The 22,195-nt window shown below is 41.0% G+C and overlaps 1 protein-coding gene across 1 annotated transcript in view; it reads right to left on the bottom strand.

Annotated features, from left to right (window-relative positions):
- The window catches only part of SLC35F1 (solute carrier family 35 member F1), a 375,314-nt gene that overhangs the window by 138,762 nt on the left and 214,357 nt on the right, over positions 1-22,195 (bottom strand). The window contains exon 2 of the mRNA XM_030556184.1: positions 15,419-15,594. Coding sequence (XP_030412044.1) covers positions 15,419-15,594 — 176 coding nt within the window. The remainder of the gene's footprint in view (positions 1-15,418; positions 15,595-22,195) is intronic.

The following is a 22,195-nucleotide window of genomic DNA, read 5'->3' as shown; positions in this document are numbered from 1 at the left end:
GGTAAGAAAAACTTTGCTTGATTCTTATATGGTTTGTTAAATTAGGCACTAGTACGCATTTTATCTTTATTTTTCTTGTAACCATTTCTAACTTTTATGCCTCATTAGTTGTACTCATTTAAAATCTCTCTTTGTAGTTAATAAACTTGTTTTACTCTTTTATCTAATTCAGCTTGCTTAAATTGGAGTATCTGGGTACTCTATTTAACATAAACTGGCATATTATTCCCTTAAAGAAATAGCAGACTTAATAAATTTGTACTGTCCAGGAAAAGGCTGAGTAGTACAGGACATACATTAGGGTGGGGGAAATCTGGTACTGAAGGTGTGTTGGGGTCACTCTGCAGCATAACCATAGCTGCCAAGAGCTAAGGTGTTGCTGGCAGGCTGCAGTTACACACAGACATTCAGGGTGTGATTTGCATGCTGGAAGGCTGTTTTGTAAGCAGCCCAGGTGGGAGCTAGTACAGCAAGGCATTTTAAAGCATTCAGGGTTGAAGGGCTTGGGTAACAGTCCCCCACTAGTCTGGACTGTGCCCCAATATGTCACAGCCCCCTCATTGCCTGGGGAGACTGGCCTGAAGGGAACAAGTGCACTTTCTAGCACTTAGGACTGGACATGAGAACTTAGGGAGTTATGAAACTCTCTCATGACCTTGATGCTGTCCAGACTCAGAGGAAGTTATTAAAATAAACCCTCCTGAGAATGGCACTCAGAAAGAACAGAAGTAGCCGACTGACTTTCTGAGTTTTCCCCAATGATTCCCTACTTATGTGAGCTACTTTGAGAATTTATTTGCAGGATTATTTTCTGGCCATGCCCTCCAGAAGTTTCCCTTCCCAGATTTATCATTTTGGGCCCACATTCTAATTATACTTAGGGCCTTCTTGGACATAACCTTTTTTTGGTCCTCTGATCTCCATCTGGATGGATTTTTAAAATATGAACAAATGTCCATGATTTTTCCTTGCTCATCCTTTTTCCCTCTCCTCCCCCTCAACATCGATTCTTGTAGAACTTCAATTCCCAGTGTTCCCTAATAGCAGTGTGCATGCTTATTGGATTTGCCACCTTACTTCTGTGCTGATGCTGGTGGCGCTGCCTTCAGAGCTGGATGGCTGGAGAGTGGCAGCTGCTGGCTGGGTGCCCAGCTCTGAAAGCAGCACCACCGCTGCCAGCTGCAGCACAGAAGTAAGGGTAGCATGGCATGGTATTGCCATGGAAACTGTAATCCCCTCCCCCTCCCTCTGGCAGTGTCCTCTATTTGGGAACTTGAAATATGGCAGCCCTAAATATACCCGACTGCCCCTTCCCTTTGAAAAACTAATATGGGTACAAACACCACTTGTTCCTGGTTACTGCTATTGCAATGGTTCAATTTGGTGGCACAATGTTTGAAAGCTGAGCTCAAGAGGTCTTCTTAATTTCTATGATAGTACAATTGTCCCAATCATAAGCAATTCAGGAAGAGGAAATCCTTTCTCAGTTCTCAATCATTTGAGGCACTGAAGTGTACACTATTAAGAAATGTATAATCTCCGCTTTTAAAAGGACAATATTAATACATAACAGAAATAATTCTTACTGAAGGAATTAAGTTAGCATGCTCCTTACATGGAAATAGTATATTCAAAAATACAAATTTTCTGTTTTCTTGCTCATACTGGATGAGTTTTCATTTCAAAATTTACAAACAATATCCAGCTTAGAAGCCTGCAATAAACACGCTCAGTTTAGTTTCCACAGCTAGACAATTCTACTGTAACAAATGCGAAGACCACTAAGCAAAACTGCAAAAAGTACTGCAGATATCTAGAACCTGCTACTTCAGATATGGTTTTCTCACAAGTAGTCAATACAGTTTGATGCTGGTTTGTTCTTCCTGTGGAGTGATGACTGCAGAGAACTAGTCTTGTAACTTAGTGCACCACATAACAACATTTCTTTTTCATCTTACTGATCTGGTAGAGACAACATGCAGGTAATTATTTCTGTTGTTTTGCCATTCCACACCTTTCTAGTGGTACCAATCACTCCTCTCCTTGTTCCCAATTTTTGATTGAAAACAACTTTCTTTGTGGCTTCTCAAATTGCTGTTTTCTTGTGTATCCATGATTCTAACAATCCCACTAAACAATGCTCAGTCCCTCACAGGCTAATCCCTGAAAAACTAGCATGCAGCATTCAGAGTAGCTAAGAACAAAAACAAAAGTAATACATTGCTGCAGAGTCTGTCAGAGAAGCTTCACTCTAGGAGACTACCTTTCAACAGTGAAATTCACAGGACACAAGCAGTCCCTCAAACACACAACTTGTGATCACAAAGTGGAAATAGAAACAGAGAGACACAGGGAAACACAAGGCACACTGAAAATCCAGAGAAATTACTCTGATGAATGTGACAGAAGAGACTGAAAATGAATAATTATTTCTACTTCACTGTTCAAAATATTAAGAAATATGGAAAAGACACTTCCTCAGATTACTGACAAAATGAAATCTTTTAAAAAGTATGGAAGAAAAACTAAGCATTTTGAGAGAAGTGAGAGACAGCCAATAGAGTATTACTGAGCCAGAACCATTAATGTAAGCCTTTCTGTGTTCACTATATTTTTTAAAACAGCACCATTTACTTCTTAGAGTTAGTTCTATGCCTATTTCCACTTTGAGGATTACCCTGTATTTCTGTGGTCAAAGCTAAGTGATTCTTCTATAGGGTCTATGGGAGCCATTTTCTCCTTTACAATTACAGACTATTTCTATTGATATTAATGGGAACAGTGGTGCACACCATGGAAAAGTTGTGGATAAGCACTCTAACTTTCGAAGATTCAACTACGCCTAACTGTTAGCATCATGATGCTGTAATGTGGAAAGCACTTGATAAGTGAGATCTCTATTTTGAAAGAAAAATAATCTTTCATTGGCAAAAATACTATAGTACATGTCATGGTTATCTGTGTATCTTTGAGAATGCTGAAGGCAATATTGTTCTGAGAGCCTGACTTGAATTCTTATCTTGAAACAATCATACATTATTTTTCTTTGGTGTGTCATTTTCCTTTAAAGAATCATGTATGTGCTATTTTCTTTTTCTCTGTCAGTTTTGTCTTACTCCACTGTCATACGGTAGAGAAATCTCTGATAAGTACAGATCACTGTTTTCTAGAAATAAAAATAAAATCCCAAACCCATAGCTATACAAAATCCCCACTAAATCAACCATGACTAGATTCCAATTTTTTTTTATTCGCAATTAAAAAATGTCATATACAAGGGGGGGAAAGTAGGCATTTCTCAGAGTGCTGATGATCTCAGCCCATCACATGCTGCCTGTCAATATCCATGCACAACTATTGCCAGTCACATAAAGGAAGCACACAGTAACCATTGACATTTTAGCAAGTCTGATGCTGCAGCTGTAATGTCAGGCAGGAAGTTTTCTAATGCTGCTTTTGTTTAGTTACTTTCAGTCAGACATATTGCTGGCCCCACTGAAGATAATGGCAAAACTCTCATAGGTTTCAGTGAGGTCAGGATTTTACTCAGACTGAACAATTATCACTTTGGGATAGGCAAAGAGTACCACTCTCAAAAACTGTACATAAGTACTTGGTTTTCTATAATTGTCAAAAGCAACGCAATTACATTAATAATGGTAAAACCCATCACTGCTCGTAGTACAGTTTTTTTTCCTTTCCACTAAATATTTATCAAAACACAACAAACTGATGCAAAGAGAAAAGGTGTGACTCACATCCCAGTGGGATAAGGAGGCTATTGTGATTGCAAGCCACCTTTCTGCCCTTCAGCTCATGGGCTGCTCCAGGGATCAGAGAGGCCCTTGGCATAACTTAAACCGGCTCCCAGGACTCTTAGGGCAGCCTGGGGAGGCAGCTCTAACTTAAAGCTGCAGCACTGCCTGGAATCTCAGTAGGGCTGCATGCTACAGCCCTGTCCTTGATATGCTCTTCCCACGCCCCACTCCACCCCCAACGTGCCTTTACCAGGACTTGTGAAGGGCTCCTCGGAGGGCAGCTTTATGGCTGTCTCCTACTGAGCCTCCTTGCTTGGTGAATCCTCTCCTAGCCAAAATGGTGGCCCGTTATGTCACACCTGTCCTTTTACCTGGCGTAAAGGGGTGGGAGTGGATCGGAGGATCTCACTCAAAAGGTCTTTGGTGCAAAAACCTGTCTCTTAGTATGTGCTTATATACAGTGCCGAGCACAATAGATCTATTATGTCTATTGGTGTTTGTAGGTGCTACAGTAACACAAATTAATAATAAATACTACTAATACTTATTTATTGAAGTTACCTATGTATCAAGGGAAAGCATCCTAGGGCCAGATCCTCCGCTGTGGTAAACCACTGTAGCTCCACTGAAATAAACAGAGTTACACCAATTTACACCAGGTAAGGGTCTGGCCTCTGTTAAGGGAGGAAATATTCAGAACATCCCATTCTTTATATTTGCTCATTTTCTCTCTAGCTAGACATGAAGAATGACAGCACTGCACATTCTGTCATCTCAATCTATGGAGAATGAGAAGTCTAACCCATACTGTGACATTCAAGTGAAAAAGAACCAAACACCAATGAAAAACAAATAAACAAAAGAAACACACACTATCCTACATGCACAGATACACCAGCGGAGGCTGAGTAAGTCACTAGAACTATGCCAATATACATCTACTGGGGGTCCGGCTCTAGTTTTAAAATCTCCCTTAAAAACAGATAATCAGTTTGTTAGATGAAGAATCATCAACACATGCACCACTTTTATTTTGTAAAAATTCTATTACCTCACCTAGATCATTAGGTTGAACAATATTTCCTATTTAACTTTAAAATAGTACTGCTGTAGCTTGATTTCAACCTCTATTTGCTGTATTACTGGAATCAGTACCAAAAATGCATCTCTGACAAGTGATGGTCACCTGCATTAGGTGTGGAAAAGCTAAGGACCCAGTTGTTTCCCCTAGATTTGCACACATTCTCCCTCTCCTGCATTGCCATGGGTTGCTAAGGCCCTCACCTGGGTTCTTCCCTTCCCCATGGAGGGCTCTCCACTAGTCTGTGGATCTCTATACAGGGACAAACAGGCTGGGGAGAGAGGGGGATTTGCATTGTACTTCTGCTAGCCCTGTCATGCAAAGGCTGGAAAGATAATACACAGCTAGAGGCTGTATTACTTTTCTTTGACCTCTTCTCCATTGCTGGGAACCCACTTCCCCCACAATAGGGATCTTGGGAGTAGTTGCTAGAAGTAGAAGCCTTGACAATTATCGATCCACACTACAGAGACCCGGGCTGGCACAGAGCATCCATACTGAGGGTCCTACCCACTCCCCTGTCAATATATATGAGGATCTGCATGGATCCCAAGGGATCTGTGAAGTTTGTGAAAACAGCCCGCATGCTGTTTGACAGGGCAATCCCACCACCCAACAGAACAAGTTGGGAGAAATCTTTGAGAGAACACCCTTTTTCCTCTTCAGCTTCCTACCACGGGTCTTCCTACAGACTATCACTTCAGAATTATGAGGTAAAATCAGTTGTCTTGCATAACCCTATTGGATAAAACCACAACACCTTTTTCTTTATAAATCTGATCCAACTCTCATTGAAGTCAATGGACGGACTCCACTTGACTGCAGTGATCAGGCCCTACAAGAAAAGCTAGATATGAGCAAAGAGCTAGGCCCTAATCGCCTAATTGCCAAAACTGGGATAATAGTTATTGATTTCACTCACAGGTATTTTGTAAATATGAGGCTTAAATGTTTATAAACATTTTAAAGATGAAAAGCTTAATTATTATCATAGCACTGGCATCCAGAAATGTGACAGGAGTATAAAGGGATCATGCTTTAATGGCTCACAGAAGAGCAAAAAAGAAAGGAAGAAAAATAAATGTCTCTATAAAAAGACTGAAAAACTCTTAACCCACCAATTTACAGAATATTTGTAAGTTTCTGCCCTGAAGATGCATTTACTGTATAATTGTTGTTACAAGATCATGCTGATAATAAATAATGCAGTTAAAGGAGGAGGAAATTGCCATTTGTGTTATTGCTTGGCAGAAAATGTGTCATTACAATAAATGGGAAATTGTGAAATAAATCTAAGCCCTTATCAGCTGCCACAGCTTTCTCTTCCCTTGTTTCATATAATCTTTATGGTCCTTTTTCTAGATGAGAGGGTAAAGTACTTTGGTTTGCACTGAGCAAAGTTACTACCAGTAGCACCACAAGTAGTCTTTACACCACTAGAATCTTGTCAACAGAAGCCAATGAAATAATAAGAAGAAAAGAGGCAAGCAGGCTATTTCCCATGTAAGATAAACAGATTGCACTTCCAAGCCTGCACAAAAAAATATGATCTGCATAGGGGTTCTACTGTGAGTCTTGTGTACTGCCTGCAAGTGGGTTCTGCAAAACTGGATGCTGCTGAGTCTTTGATTTAATGAAAACGTAGGGAGGCAATTCAATTCACTGCAGGGACCGCTTTGTTCTTTCATTATGATTCTTTTTTAATGAGAAAGACGATTGCAAAGATAAACTCTATTCCTCTGAATTTTTACACTAATTATATACAAAGCACCATTCTGGCAGAGCGGGACTTATCTCCTTCAGGCAATACAGTTATCGTCTTGTAACCACACTTCAAATCTCCCGTATGAACACTAAAGCTACGTGCAGGGAATGTGCATTGCACTATACTTGCTAGCAGCTTGAATTGATGAATATTTAAATATTTCCATAAATCGCAGGCAAAGATTGATGCTGGATAAAATGGGAGGCAACCATGACCTTGCATTTAGCTTATAGCATAGAATCAGAGGTGCATTATTTTAGCAAAACCATTAACTATCCTCAATAGGGTGGGAAAGGATGGTCTGTGTTGTAAATAACAGTCCTTGAAATGTTTATGTAGCAGAAGACAAAGAGATGGAGCCATATACTAACGCTATAAAGGACAGTTATCCCTTAATTGCCAAGGAAACATACTGTGCAGAGTTGTACTATATTTGTGATTGAGCCTCCACCTCTAATAAACAAACAGTTTATTGTAGGATACAGTAGGGCAGTCTTGCAAAGCTAGTGAACCACTTCATCCTCAAATAGAATCAGAGAGAGCCACAAAATCATATCAGCACAATTTTCTATTCTGTTCGTGTCCTTATACTGTACCCATCAGCAGGGTACCCAAGTGTTTTCCACACATGCTTTAGGTGACAAGCATCTGGCTTGCAGCATTTTCAAAAGTGTGGCCTTTTTGACCTGCAAAATCTGTGACTACCTGCCTGAGACCATAAATCCTGTAGTTAGTGGCACAAGCATTCAGACTGCACCCACAATATGAACTGCAGGCTCAGTCTAACCACTGAGGATGTGTGTCCTCAACCAGGTCGTCACTGAGGATTTGTGACCTCAATCAGGCAGTCACAGATGCAAATATTGAGATTTTCCCCACAATTCAAAGGCTGGCACATTTTACAGGTTGGCTGAAAACCTGGGCCTATCTGATCATATTTGCACCATGATGTAGCACCATCATCACAAATTGAGCTAGCATCAGGACAAAAACATAACAGCACAGTGTTACGCCAGGATTACATTTTGGTTCTCCACAACTCCATCAGATACATTAGAATCTCCCCCTTTCTCCTAACTTACATCTCCAGGTGGCAGAGGCAAGTGGGAGGGTGTGGTAGTCCTTTCCCCCCACTCCCTTTCTTTTCCTGACTGCTGAGATGGAAGGATGGACCTTGATAGTGCCTCTCCACTTGTTCAGCTCTTTCCTACAGCCTCCCTTGCATCAGACTGTGCTCCTTTCAGCTACATTCCACTCACCCTGACAGAGATCAAGTGAAACAAGAGCTCTGGTCTCCATGTGACCTGTATGCAGGACCTCACAGAAAAAGCGTCACTGATGCAGGGAAAACACCAGCATGGTCAGATCTCGGCTCTATTCCTTGGAGCTCATCATGGGTATTTGAGCATTTGTACCATTATTGCATGGCACACAGCATTCAGACATACCATGACAGTTCATACTTAACTGTTGCCACTAGAATCAAAGAGAAGGAGTCCTTTCAATATTTACTACTATCTGTGTCACATGATGTTTGTTACACCAATGATTTACTCAAATAATATGATGCAACAGGATGGAAATGCTGTGGTGTGCCACCATCTCTAGGATCAAAAGGAAAAAACATTAAAAAAAAAAAGATAGGATGCAGGCCATGGATTTAGACAGCAGGTGTATGTAAGCTAAGACTCAGGGGGACACTGTCTTCAAATCAAAGTGATAAAAAGAAGGTAGGTAAAGCAGCTCAAAATCATCAACACCTAGGCCTAATGTCTAGGGCCAGTATTAATCTCTGTAAGTGCATATTTATAATCTACTAAATCTGCTAGCAAAGCAAAAGTCACCTGATGAAAACTGACTTGAGCCCTAAGATGTTTGGTCCCTCATGTGGGTGAAAAGGATGCAGAGGCCTATGTAGTCCTAGTTTGTGTATCTTGGTGGAATAAAGGCAGTTGACAAATGACAAGCCCTCAGGGTAAAAGAAAACTCCCAACTGAGAGGAGGCAAAAATAAAAGACACAAAAAAACAACCAGTCAAAATAAAACAGGAGAAAGGTCAGGGCTAATGTTTTTACCCACTCCTCTCACATATGGTGTGGAATAAATCTTGTTCCATTGAAATCACATCAGCTTCAGTCTGTGGCTGAAGAAAATAAATAAAAGATATCTTTCCATTTATGGGAAGGGAAATTTTCTACAGTAATTAGAAAAGTATCTCAAAGGAATAGAATCTGCAAGTCCTTTACAAATTATACATACAGGAATCATACAGGAATCACCGAACTGTAGCCACTGCTTGAAGGGAACAGAATTTTTTTTATACAACACACAGCAACATTATCCAACAACTTAAGGTGGGAAATGAAAAAAAAAAAGCACCTTATTCAATTGAAGCTACAGGGAAAATTTAAGCAGGCATAATGTAATTATCCAAATTGGATTGGATAGGAAACTGGATCTATTATTTCTATTGTTTAGTTTGCAGAACGGCTTACAGCATTTCAAACAGACAAAGACAGTTACTGTCCCCTCAAAAGAGTATAAACTAAAATGACAACTCTTACTCCTGGCAAAATGATCCATGGAACTTTAAACTACAAGTTGTCAGGAACCAGAATTGCAGTTTTATTTCTCATCCACTAACTGAATTTTATCTGAATAAGATCAGGGATCTTCAACTTACAGCCAAAGAGACTTCCAACTGGCAGACTGGATAAATGTATTCCATACAATTTGGCATTCATGGCTGAAAGACTAGTGAAATTACAGGAAGTGCACTATCCACTGACAGCGAAGAAGTAACACACCGTAGGGGGAACATGAAATATTGTTATCAGAATTCCAAATGCTAAAATGTCATTTTGGTGCTGATCCCAAGTGGTAATGCATGCATAGGCTGTTTAATTTTCAAAATACAGGGCGAGACTGTGATTTTAAGCACATAGCCCTGCACTGGGGTGGGTGGAAGGGATCCTCTGCAGTGGGAGCTCCAGAAAGAATCCTGGGCCTCGAGGGCAGTGCTTGGTGCCATGGGAGCTCTGCTGACCTTTAGAAAGTCTGCAACATGTTCTGCTGGCCTGTGTGAGATCTGAGTCATGGCCCCACCCTCCCCTCCCTCTCAGGGAGGTCAATACTGTTACTCTCACAGGTAGAGTTGTTTGGAGGACCAAAACTCCATTTTGTAACAACTTTTGAGGTTTCATAATTCGTTTGCCTTCTGCACTGGAATCAAATCAATACCTTTTGAATATTTTGTGCAAAACTGATGTGCACTGAAACCAGGGCTGGCTCTAATGTTTTTTGCTGCCCCAAGCAAAAAAACAAAAACAAAAAACAAACAGACAAACCCCTCACTGGAATGCCGCCCCTGGAACTGTGCCGCCTCAGGCACGTGTTTGGTTTGCTGGGGCCTAAAGCCAGTCCTGACTGAAACATTCGTTTCCCAACTGAAAACCAGACTTCTTCAATTTGGATCTCTCACTCTCTCCCTTCAGAAGTGACTAGAAAGTCCTGGACTGAAGAAACCTTCCCATTGAAAACTTTAGCCAAATCAATATGCTTCCGCAAAATGTTTTGGCTTTGACAAAAACAGCCTACTTAAACAAAACCACATTTTATTGAAAATATTCCTGCATGTCCCAGCCACATTATTATATGTGACCCAAATGCAGAGGTGCCAACTGTGGGGAAAGCACCTTGGATATCTAATGGGGTAGCCTGTGCGATCTGAACTATAGGATCTGGCCCTTAATTAATTAAAAGATAAATGCAGTTTTACTACTAGAATGAAATCAACCAACAGAAGACATCCGTTGTTTTGACTGCTCACCAAAGGGCAGATGTGCAGTGAAATAGAGCAAATCCTGTGAAGGTTGCCTTTTCATTCAAACACAGTTTGTTAAAGTGGAAGAACCCATTTGAGTAGCAGGTAAATTAGGAATGCACATATTAAGATAATGAGGTCATAGGTTGAAACCAAGAAGGAAATCGATGCAAAATAAACCTTCCAATAACATGTGGCATGACTTCAGCTGCTAATAGTCTCACAGGAGGTTATAACTCATCTTTCATGGCACAGGTCAAATCTGCTTATATGCCAAATCTAAGCCATTACAGTGACTTCAGGAAGAATTGTATTTCCATTGACTTTTGGCATGACCTCATCACTTAGCGGTGAAGAAGGAGGATTCATTCAGCTTTATGTACAGTCATACAACCCTTCTGAATCAGCAAGTTATTGCTCTAATTTTGCCACCGCTATGTATGCTAGGCAGGACATACTGAGCAAGTTGTCTTATTTAAAGCATTGCAGAGTAAGGCGCTACACAGTATGAGTAAAGGCAGAATCTGCCCCTCTCAGATTATGATTTTTCCCCTTCTGTTCAAAATAGATACCTACTATTCTCTCATCCCTTAATTATTTTACAGTGTTAGTATATGTGCTATATTCACCTATAACATACTTTGTGGCTTTTAGAAAGGATTAATTTTTGCTTACAAGCTGCTGATGCCTCCACCACAATGTTGACTGCTGACAATTAACACCTCTTGGGCTACTATGGACAGTTTCCCATTTATTGCTTTTTCATGTGCTAAAGCTGATCTCCCCAGGTTTCTTTTCCATAACTCCATTTCACTGACAGAAGGATGATTAAGTCTCTCTCTTGTCCTCATTGTGTAATCACCTCTAACACAAATGAGTAGGCACAAGTGTCATGACAGGATCCCTCTAACCAGAATCCTTTGCAGATTAGAGGGTAGAGCTGTGATAAGAAGAGGTACAATCTTTTTCCTCAACACAGGACAAAAAATAGGTTTTGGCACAACAGTGAACAAAATAAAAATGGGCATGATAGCAAGTTACCTTGGAAGGAAGTGCTACGTGCTGTCGATTTCATTAATATTTATCTCAGTTTGGGAAAAATCAGTTAGATTATACATAATAATATTCAGTCATTTTATGATATTGCATTAACAACGTTTACTGTTATAACATTGATTTAGCTACATGCACACAAAGAAATTGAAAGGAAAATTTAGAACTTAATACTTCAATATTGGTACTTCAGTAAGTGTGTGCTAATGTTAGCTGTAGTGTGTGTGCATTCTAAGTAACTAATAAGCTTAAAGTTGGCCTCCTGTGGAAAATGGAAGGCTAACTTGTATGACTTTGTGGAAAAAAAGATACCTACGCGAACAAAAAATCCCCCAAACAAAATAATTGAGCTAGTCAAGAATTTTCCCATCAGAATGATATTCTGATGGAAAATGCAGTTTCTGCAGAATTGAAAATTTCCATAGAAAGCTCTTGATTTTACGGAAAAGATTTGATTTTCCTTATAGAAAAATCAAAATGAAATATTTCATTTTGGGACACTGATCCAATCAGAATATTTCATTTTGTCAAACTGACCCAAATTATTTTGTTTCAAAGCATTTCAACAAAAAAATAAACTGCCTTTCCATATCAGGGTATTGCCTTATAGGAGTTGTTAAGGATGCCCCCAAAGAAGTTATTGAAAGCAAGTGTTGCAGTTCCGCAGTGAAATTCTGTTTAGTGTCTCAAGTGAATGCCTCCATATTCAAAATATATGCCTATATAGTCCTCCCAATCCATTTATCCATTCAGAAAGCAAACAAAAGAAAAAATGGGGATGATGTTATTTTTAACTTCTATACTCGTTTTCATGGTTTGATTTCTGAAATAGAAAGATGGAGTCATTTAATAAATCTTAAATTTTGCATATGAAATAGAAGAAGCTAAGCTAGAAAGAAGTTTTTGGATGTGCCCAGCATTCAGAACTGAATCAGTCTGTACAAAATTAATATAATTACTATGTGGTTTTCATCTGTTAATGATGCCAAACAATGAGAGCTGCTAGAAAAACTGTTCTAGTCTAACACCCCAAAATAAAGAATTTAAACAAATACACAAGCAAAAAACCCAATGTGAGGCTTGTTGGGAGCAAAGCCATATTTTCGCCTGACAGAAGCCTGCTGTGGATTTTAAGAGTCTGTTCTGATCATGTTTAACAGCATAAGTATAAGCAGAACTGTGTATGTGTAAGAAATTCTTGAGTATGTGAGAAGAAAAGAAACTAACTAAAAAAAGGTAGAAAAGACTGGATTGAACTAACACTATATCTGCATTGGTAGGGGAGGAGAGAGAATATGGAATGAGAGACTAATACATATGTCTAAAATAAGATAAAAAACTTATTTATAAGCTTGTGTAACAAAGGGAGGTTGAAGCTGTACTGTCCAGTGCAGGAGGTGACTGTGATGAGTTTGTCCTAATGAGCTTCCCTGATTGAATTAACCTCATTATCTCTAGCTTGCTTGCATATATATACCTGCCCCTGGAAATTTCCACTACATGTATCTGAGGAAGTGGGTATTCACCCACGAAAGCTCATGCTCCAAAACGTCTGTTAGTCTATAAGGTGCGACAGGATTCTTTGCTGCTTCCCACTTGTAAGTAATTGATCACTACTTGCTGAATGTTTTGCCTTAATAGATATTTGTTAGACCCATCTGCTGAGTAAGTGAATCCCAATCCAACAGGGTTTGTCACATGGCAATATCAGATGGACAATAAATGAAATGGCCATGTGCTGCTGTAGTGCCCTGTAGGAATTTTATGGAATGTGCTTGGATTACCACTCTTCCTGCACTGTGTCCATTCCTTGTCCAGGATTTTTCTGGGCATCCTGCCACTTCCAGACATTCCTTCGTGAATAGCTCCAGGCTATTCAGTGGGTGCCCTCCAACTCTTTCTGTCGTTCTTCTCTGGCCCAACTTTAAACACCTTCCATGACTACTGTCCCTATGGGTCATCCTCTCTCAACACCTATGCCCTCCCTTCTAGAATAATTGTGCACACTGCATCAAGTCCTACCCACTCCCAACTTACTTCATGAAGGCTCTTCCCACAGGTACCAGTCACTGCTAAGTGAAGGAAATGAGGATGCATTCAAATCCCACTACATCAGGACTTGAAAGTTTTGGCTTAACTCCCCAGCTCTGCTACAGATTTCCAATGTTACCCTGGCCAAGTAACTTAACCTTTCTGTGCCTCAGATGCTCATCAGGAAATATTAGCATCCCCATTTTACATTCTCCCAGCCTTTGTCTATCTTGTTTATTCAGCCTGTTAGCCCTTCAGGGCAGGGACAGTCTCCTACTGGATGATCATTCCTGGCCGTGGTGCATTAAATGTTGCTTTGTGTTCCAGCAGGTTAATCCACAAAGTTAAACCTTCTTTCTTTCATTTTAAACTTGATACCTGTCCATCTGAGGATGGGCCAATTACCAAACTGTCATACCTCATGCAAAACCAAACGTTTTTGGCACACAATTTTCAGACTGTGTTAGGATCTTCTGGGGAATTAAGTATTAAGTATTGCTCTTGATAGAAAGTTTTAAACAGTTTCAAAACTCAGTGTATGATACACACAATAATAATGTTCTAAATCTAAATGTGGAATGGCATCACAGGATATGTCCCAACATAGGGTAACATTTAAAATAAAAAAGATATCACTACACCTACCTTGTCTCCCCAGTATTTAACAACATTTTCAAAAACACTTAAGTGACTTGAGAGCCCAAATCTCATTGGAAGTCCTTACTCACTTAGTGCCTGAGTTACTTTTGAAAATGAGACTTTAGGGCTGTAATAATTCTGTAAATTGTTCGGTAACAGTTATGCAAAGTCTACACTCGTGCTTTCCAGCAAGAGCTACGTTTAACCACAGGTTTCCAAAGAGCCTTTGATGATGTTCCCACAACCCAAGCTGAACTGGGAAGGCAAAGAAAGGCTGAGTAGCAACTTCCTAGAGAGACTTCCTAAGGATTGACATGCCCAGAGATCAACATTCAGCAGTTCTGAACATTTTTAATAGATACCAGGTTTTAGAACACTCCAAAACTTTCCAACTCGCAATCTAGACCTAAATGAGTGTATATGAAACAGGAAGAAAGGAGCAATAATTCACATGGAAATAATCAGGCAGAAGGGATACAGATTTTCCTTTCACACAACACTACTGTATTGGTTATTTATTAAAATAGTCCTTTCTAATGAAAGTTGCTTTTTCCTTTCATCCAGAAAGTATGTAATTTTTAATGTGTTGTGGAAAAAAGGATCAGTTAATACACACAGAAATGTCATTAGATGCTTTTGGAAATTTTACACTTTAGCCATTCAAGAGCCTAAGTTCCATTTTTAGGAGCCCAAAGCTCATTTTAAAAAAGGATTTAGGCTGACAATAGCTTTGGGCTCCTAAATCATTTAGATGTTGCAACGCTAAACACAGCAGTGCCTAATACCTTTAAAAAATCTGGGCCTAAGTCGAATTGAATGAAAGGCAATGGAACTTAGGCTCTTGAGTGACTTAGATGCTTTTAATAAACAGGATTTGAGTGCTTTGGAAAATTTTGTCCATAGTGACTAGATTAGAGGTCTCTAACCTGTAGGGTGCGCCCCCTTAGAGGTGCATGGAGGAATGTTTGGTGGGGCATGGCTGGGGCCCAGGCCAGCCCCATGGGGGGGGTAGGGAGGGAGCGCCACCCAGCTCTGCTCCTGGCCCTGGCCCCCAGGCACCAGCAGCCGGCACCAGCCCCCAGGGGAGGCTCCGCTCCTGTCCCCACCTCCAGCTATGGCCCCACCCTTGGCCACCTTACCTCTGTCTGTGTCCCTATCTCCCAGAGCTGTGGCCCCGCTCCTGGCCGGTAAAAAGTTTGGGGACCACTGGACTAGATTCTGCAAAATAGCTTACAGAAGCTACTTCTCTTGGAAAGAACGGTACTTACCTTGTCTGACAGCTAGTGTAGTGGTGTAGACCAAAAACAGGAGGATGTAATTGAGGAAGCTCTGAAAAACAGGAGTGTTGGCATGGAAATCTTCTGATAAATACTTGCTGGTCAGGCCAATGCCACAGATAAGAAGGGACAAAACCTGGCCAAGAGCCACAGACAGCAAGAGCTCCCTAAAAGAAACAAGAAAAAACACAGACATAAAACACTCAGCCTCTCAACCAACCAAGAAATTCTTCTTCTCCTCTGAGAAGCATAAATCCAAATGAAAGTGTTAAAACATGGGAAGAAACATGATGGCCTTGATCTCTAATGTACCTGGTAGGAGTTGTCCAATAAGTATTACCATCTCTTTCCTCAGCATTTACTGAAATACTTCCCAAACACTTCCCTGAAAAAAACCCTGTGGGAGAAGCCAACACTCCGGTGTTGAAAAACAAAACGAAAGCCGAGCCTCTGGGTTCGCAGCAAGCTGCCCTCTGTTGCGTTGAGAATTGCGGGGTTCTTCTAACTACCACCTACACCAACCATGTCACTCCAGGACTGAAGGCAGCAGTCGCTTTTTGAATGAAAAGGACTGGAACCGGGAGACTCCAGACCTTGATTTGGTGGATATGGGCCCATTTAGTCTTAAGACTTCTTCACCCCTTCCCCCAGTTTGCTTGTGTGTGTCTCAAAGGAGAGACCCAGGAGTATAAATTCACATTTTCAATACAATGAAAGTGTATAGCTGTCCCCGTATTTAGCATGTGTCTCTGTGTATACACGACCAATAGAGAAAAAAAACCATGTAGCAAGGGTATGGCAGCGCTTTGAAGTTTCGAGTGTGGTCGCAGCACCAGCGCTGGGAGAGAGCTCTCCCAGCGCTGCACGTACTCCACATCCTCTACGAGTGTAGCTTGCAGTGCTGGGAGCCGTGCTCCCAGCGCTGCGGCACTGTTTACACTGAGGCTTTACAGCGCTGTATCTTGCAGTGCTCGGGGGGTGTTTTTTTCACACCCCTGAGCGCGAAAGTTGCAGCGCTGTAAAGCGCCAGTGTAGCCATGGCCTAAATGTGGGCCAGCCTAGGGGGAATGGAAACTAGGGGTCTTACAGTGACATGTGACCATGTCACCTGATAATGAAATCCATCTTAATCTAGTATTTTTCCATTTAGAAGGACAAGTGGGGACTCAGAGAGACAAAGGATTCTCGCCTTGTGCCAAAGCTATAAAAAGGGGTGAAGCAGGACAAAGGGGGCTGCCACTCATGAGAAAACCCTTCTTCCCACCTGAGATGTCTGCTGGAACTAACAAGGACTGTACCAGGGAATGGATTGGACCCAGACTAGGAAGGCATCTACTCTGTAAAAGAAGCTTACTGGAACATCTCTGAGGATGAGATATTACCTGTAATCAGTTTCTTAATGTATTAGGCTTAGACTTGCGTGTTTTGATTTATTTTGCTTTGTGATGTACTTTGTTCTGTCTGTTATTAATTGAAACCACTTTTTATACTTAATAAAATCACTTCTGTGTATTAATAAACCCAGAGTAAGCGATTAATACCTGGGGGGAGCAAACAGCTGTGCATATCTCTCTATCAGTGTTACAGAGGGTGGACAATTTATGAATTTACCCTGTATAAGCTTTATACAGAGTAAAACGTATTTATTTGTGGTTTGGATCCCACTGGGAACTGGGGTGTCTGGGTGCTGGAGAGGTAACCTGCTGAGCTATTTTTGGTGAAAGTCTGTAGCTTTGAGGACATGTCTACGTTGCAGCAGGCTAGCATGTCTGGCTCAACAAGGCAGGGTTCTGGAGTCCCAAGCTGGCAGGGAAAACGGGCTCAGAGGTAATTTCAGCACGTCAGGTGACAGTCCCAAGGGGGTCTCTGTGACCAAACCTGTCACACATGTAACCACTCCTTCCACCCTTACATCTTTCACTGAGATACAAAACATGCCTCTGTGAAATAAAGATATCCAACTGGGATGGTTTCACAGGATGGCTGGGCCCTGTGATTAAAAACAGATCCAGCTCCCTTGTTCTAGAGCAGGTGCTCACAGCTGAGCCAGTTAAGGGGACAGGGCTGCATCTGGACTATAGCAGTCAGAGGAAGCTCACTGAAGACAGAGCTACAAGGAACTGTGCAGTAAAGATGCAGGGAGAGAGGGTCTCTGAAGAAGGGACTGGGGCTGGTTAAGAAGACCCAGATGGAAGGTGTGTTTATCCTTTGGAGAAGGCAGGCTGGGCCTTGCATCTTCTCCAGTTGCTTACACAGCAGAAAGAGACGGTTTCTTGGGGGCTTTCCCCAGTTTAAGACTGGGTTGAAGATTTTTTTGTTAAGATTTTTTTATTATTAATACAAAACTCCAGACACAAGAAAGGTTGCATGTGGATGAGCAAAACTGCAGGTAGTTCAATTTAAGGAGCCCTGAAGAAGGGGAAACTGAGGCAGACACTGTAGAGGCACTCCTGGCCGTGAGAGAGTGGTTGCGTGGTGAACACCATGTTAAAGATGGCAACAGAAGAGACTAACATTAGTGCTAAAGGAACCACATATCCATAATTCTTGCCACGGCTGCCAATTGATGAGAGACTGTAAAATTTGAAGATCCCCTCTGGATCTATTGGCAACCCTAGCTATTAAATTAATATTAAATATTAAATTGGCAACCCTAGCTATTAAACATCCTTAAATCAACTCTTACTATTGCCTCCACCGCATAGCTGGAATTCCCATTGGAGACAGAAAAGTAGTTACAAGTGCAATGGAATTAGAGAGGGGCAAGAATCAAGACTCCTCCTCTGAAAGTACACAAACTTTGGGAACATTTTGCATGTGGATCAGAATATTATCTCTAAATAGAATTTACCTTTTGAATATAACCAATGTAAATAAAACACGTGTGCCTAGAGTCACTGAATACCTTAAAGCACTTTAACAAAAAAGTCTGTTATAATTAGTGCTACAGAGCAACAGGAAGTTCTTCTCTAACCTAGGAAATGAAGACTAAAATCATATAGCCACACCCTGCTGCAATATATCATGCACTCAGAAACAACATGATCAAGCCCTACTGTTTTTGCTTCCCTCCCCCCAGGCATATTCCATCTCCAAAGTAAGAGTACTACTGAGTAGGGTGGCTCAAGGGAGAAAGGCTGAAGTCTGATAGGGTACGTCTACACTACAGGATTATTCCGATTTTACATAAACCGGTTGTGTAAAACAGATTGTATAAAGTCGAGTGCACGCAGCCACACAAAGCACAATAATTTGGGGGTGTGCATCCATGTAACGAGGCTAGTGTCGATTTCTGGAGCGTTGCACTGTGGGTAGCTATCCTGTAGCTATCCCATAGTTCCTGCAGTCGCCCCCACCCATTGGAATGCTGGGCTGAGATCCCAATGCATGATGGTGCAAAAACAGTGTCGCGGGTGATTCTGGGTAAATGTCGTCACTCATTCCTTCCTCTGTGAAAACAATGGCAGACAATCATTTCGCGCCCTTTTTCCCTGGATTGCACTGGCAGACACCATAGCATGGCAACCATGGAGCCAATTTTGCCTTTTGTCACTGTCACCGTATGTGTACTGGATGCCGCTGACAGAGGCGGTACTGCAGCGCTACACAGCAGCATTCATTTGCCTTTGCAAGATAGCAGAGACGGTTACCAGTTGTTCTGTACTGTCTGCTGTGCTATCGTAAATTGGCGCTGAGATGATGGTTATCAGTCGTTCTGTACCGTCTGCTGCTGTCATGGGTGCTCCTGGCTGACCTTTGCTGAGATCGGCCAGGGGCACAAAGACAAAAAGGGGAATGACCCCGGGTCATTCCCTCCTTTATGTTGTATCTAAAAATAGAGTCAGTCTTGCCTAGAATATGGGGCAAGTGTACTAGAGAGCCAGTGTATCAGAGAACCAGAGAGCAGAGCCGCTCTGTGTCAGATCCCACAGAAATGATGAGCTGCATGCCATTCTAGGGGGTATCCCTGCAACAGCCCCGCCCGCTGCTTCCCTCCTCCCCCAACCCTTCTGAGCTACAGTTATAGGGTCTCCCCATTTGTGTGATGAAATAATAAAGAATGTAGGAATAAGAAACACTGACTTTTTAGTGAGTCTTTTTACTTGGTCTCATTTCATTGCTAGGTCCCCATTGCATCTCTTACAGCATACCTTAGATGGTGAAAACTCCTGGTACTTTTAATCTCCAGAGATTTGAAAAGTACCAGTCAATATCTGCCAGCCAGGGTCTGAGCCTGGCAGATTCTCTCCTGACCTGAGTCTTTACCAGGTTAACAGTAGTCTATATAATAGTTTCATAGTATGGTAGAACAACAGGCTTTGAGGTAGTTATATACTTCAAAGACTGAGTTATTTATCAAAATATTATAAGGATGTATTTTGAAAGGAAAGAAGGATCTCATTTGGAGACTGGTTACTGTTAACACAGATTAAAATTGATGACAGCATGTATTCCATCTGAGTGCATGGTTTTACCAAACTGCTTTACTTGAGTGCACTTTAATGTACTAATATAAACAGCAGAAGAAAAGAGATCACTATCTTAAAAATTCTAGTCTGAGTTCATTAGGAATTTCATGTTCTCCTGTGACTATCAGACCTGCTTTATTTGAAGTGTTTGAATATGGACATAGCATCCTAACTTTAGATACCCATCTTTAATTTTGACTTTTCTGTCACTCTATCTCAGGAAGAAAGGGAAAGTAGTATGGTTTGAAAACCCAAATGTCAACACAAAAATAGGATGCTGCTGCTGCAGTATGGAAGAGCTCTTAGGTCCCAGTGATACACCAGACCTAAATAGGGACATACCAGGAAAATAGACATTTCTACAATATCTTGTCATATCCACCTTACATGTATATGCGGCACCTGAGAAGTTTAATTAATAGGATGCTTCTAAACCCTTCTTTATGCCAACTAAAGCAACTGGCCAGTTATCTTTAAAAGCTGGGGCTACAGATTTCTAATAATTTTCAGTCTGGCACACTTGAAAGCCTCTCAGCTGTTCTGTTTGATTTGATACTGGCTATATCTAAAGGAGAGAGAGAGAGAGAGAGAGAGAGAGAGAGAGAGAGAGAGAGAGAGAGAGAGAGAGAGAGAGAGAGAGAGAGAGAGAGAGAGAGAGAGAGAGAGAGAGAGAGAGAGGAGAGAGAGAGAGAGAGAGAGAGGAGAGAGAGAGAGAGAGAGAGAGAGATATTTTGCATCTATTTAGTAAGAGTTTTCCCCTATGCATTCTTACTTTTACCCTATTCTCACATGTGCACTACACAGGGGAGAAATCCTGCAAGATGGCACATACAAGCCTCTCAACCTCCACACCTCTCCCAGTAAGACAAATTTTATAGCAGAAATCTTCTGTTAATACATTAAAGCATCTGTATCAGCTCATGATAATTTACATAAGTGATCACGACTTCCAAGAATAAAACATTGAAAGCAATGAAGAGCAAGCAGATTTATGTGTGTAAGTGCTGTTAACAGTTAATGAAGTTGGCGCCTATATTTATTATATTAATCAACTATTCTCATCATGTTAATTCTCAATGATTACATTAGGCAATACCCTGTGTAATTGTAACTGTTATAAGGTTAATATTTAAAGGCCTCTTTTGCTTCTCACAGTGGCACAAATAAACCTTTCAGAGCTGCAGAATCATAGGTAATAGCCATAACTGGACAGTGAAATAGCAAAGCTTTGATCCCACCTAACCTCATAAGAATTTTACTCAAATATTTACATAAAACTCAATGAGTGAAGTTCACCCTTGTGGAGAAGGTCAATACAAGCCTCTCCATCACTTAAGTCCTAACTGAATCCTTATTTTGAGGTCTACAATGTTATACTTATAAGAAGCACATGGGATCTTTATAGGGGAGAAGGCAAAGAAGCCGAATTGATTGAGAATACAACAGTCAGAATATGCTTTTCAATCACACACACATACATACCATGCACACAGTCCTGCCAGTTGATGCTTATAGTTACCAGTCCAGAGTCTGGATCAATCTAGTGGCCAGCCAGATTGGTTGCAGAGGAAAGCCAGGCTCTGTCGGTCACGATCCGATGCGCCTGGAGCAGTGGCAAGACAAAACCAAAATCCCATGGCAAAGCACCCTGTTCTTATAATCTTTTTTCTCTGTTGAAGTCTGTGTATTTTGCTGTATCGATTTCTGACTGGTTACTTGTGTAATCTTTTGATGTAAACATTCCAATACACCTCTGAGAGGGTCATCCTGTCCAGGTTTCGATTTAATCAACTGTCCTTAGGAGTGCCAGCCTTACCTCAGGGTCGTCAATCTGCCTTTCCTTCATTATGGATGCATGTTGATGGTGACCTTAAGTCTCTCCACTTCTTCTTCCTTGACCATTTGGTGATAACAATGACCTTCACACCTTATCTTTTCGTGATGCATACATTCCTCATTCACACAATCTTTTACAAAGACCTTCAAAGGTATACAGCAATTTTTATGTAGAGCAAGAAAAGGCATTGTAAATTAAACCTTGCTAAGTGTCATAACCAAAACAATTCACATTGAGGCCCAGGCCTTCAACGTTACTCTAATCTCCTTAACATAGACACAATACAAGATCCTGTCTCTTACTTACTAAACCTCAAACAAAGAAATGTATATTTAACTAGAGTGCCTAATTTGTAATACATATAGGAAACCATAGCAGACATTATAACTTATCCTAAAACAAAAGGGTGACCATAATCAGTCATAAGGATTGTTCTGATCTGTCCCTGCCCAGGGTCAGTAC

This window comes from Gopherus evgoodei, chromosome 3 (genome assembly GCF_007399415.2).
Source record: "Gopherus evgoodei ecotype Sinaloan lineage chromosome 3, rGopEvg1_v1.p, whole genome shotgun sequence".
NCBI classification, from domain to species: domain Eukaryota; kingdom Metazoa; phylum Chordata; order Testudines; family Testudinidae; genus Gopherus; species Gopherus evgoodei.
This window is presented reverse-complemented; position numbering and strand designations above follow the sequence as displayed.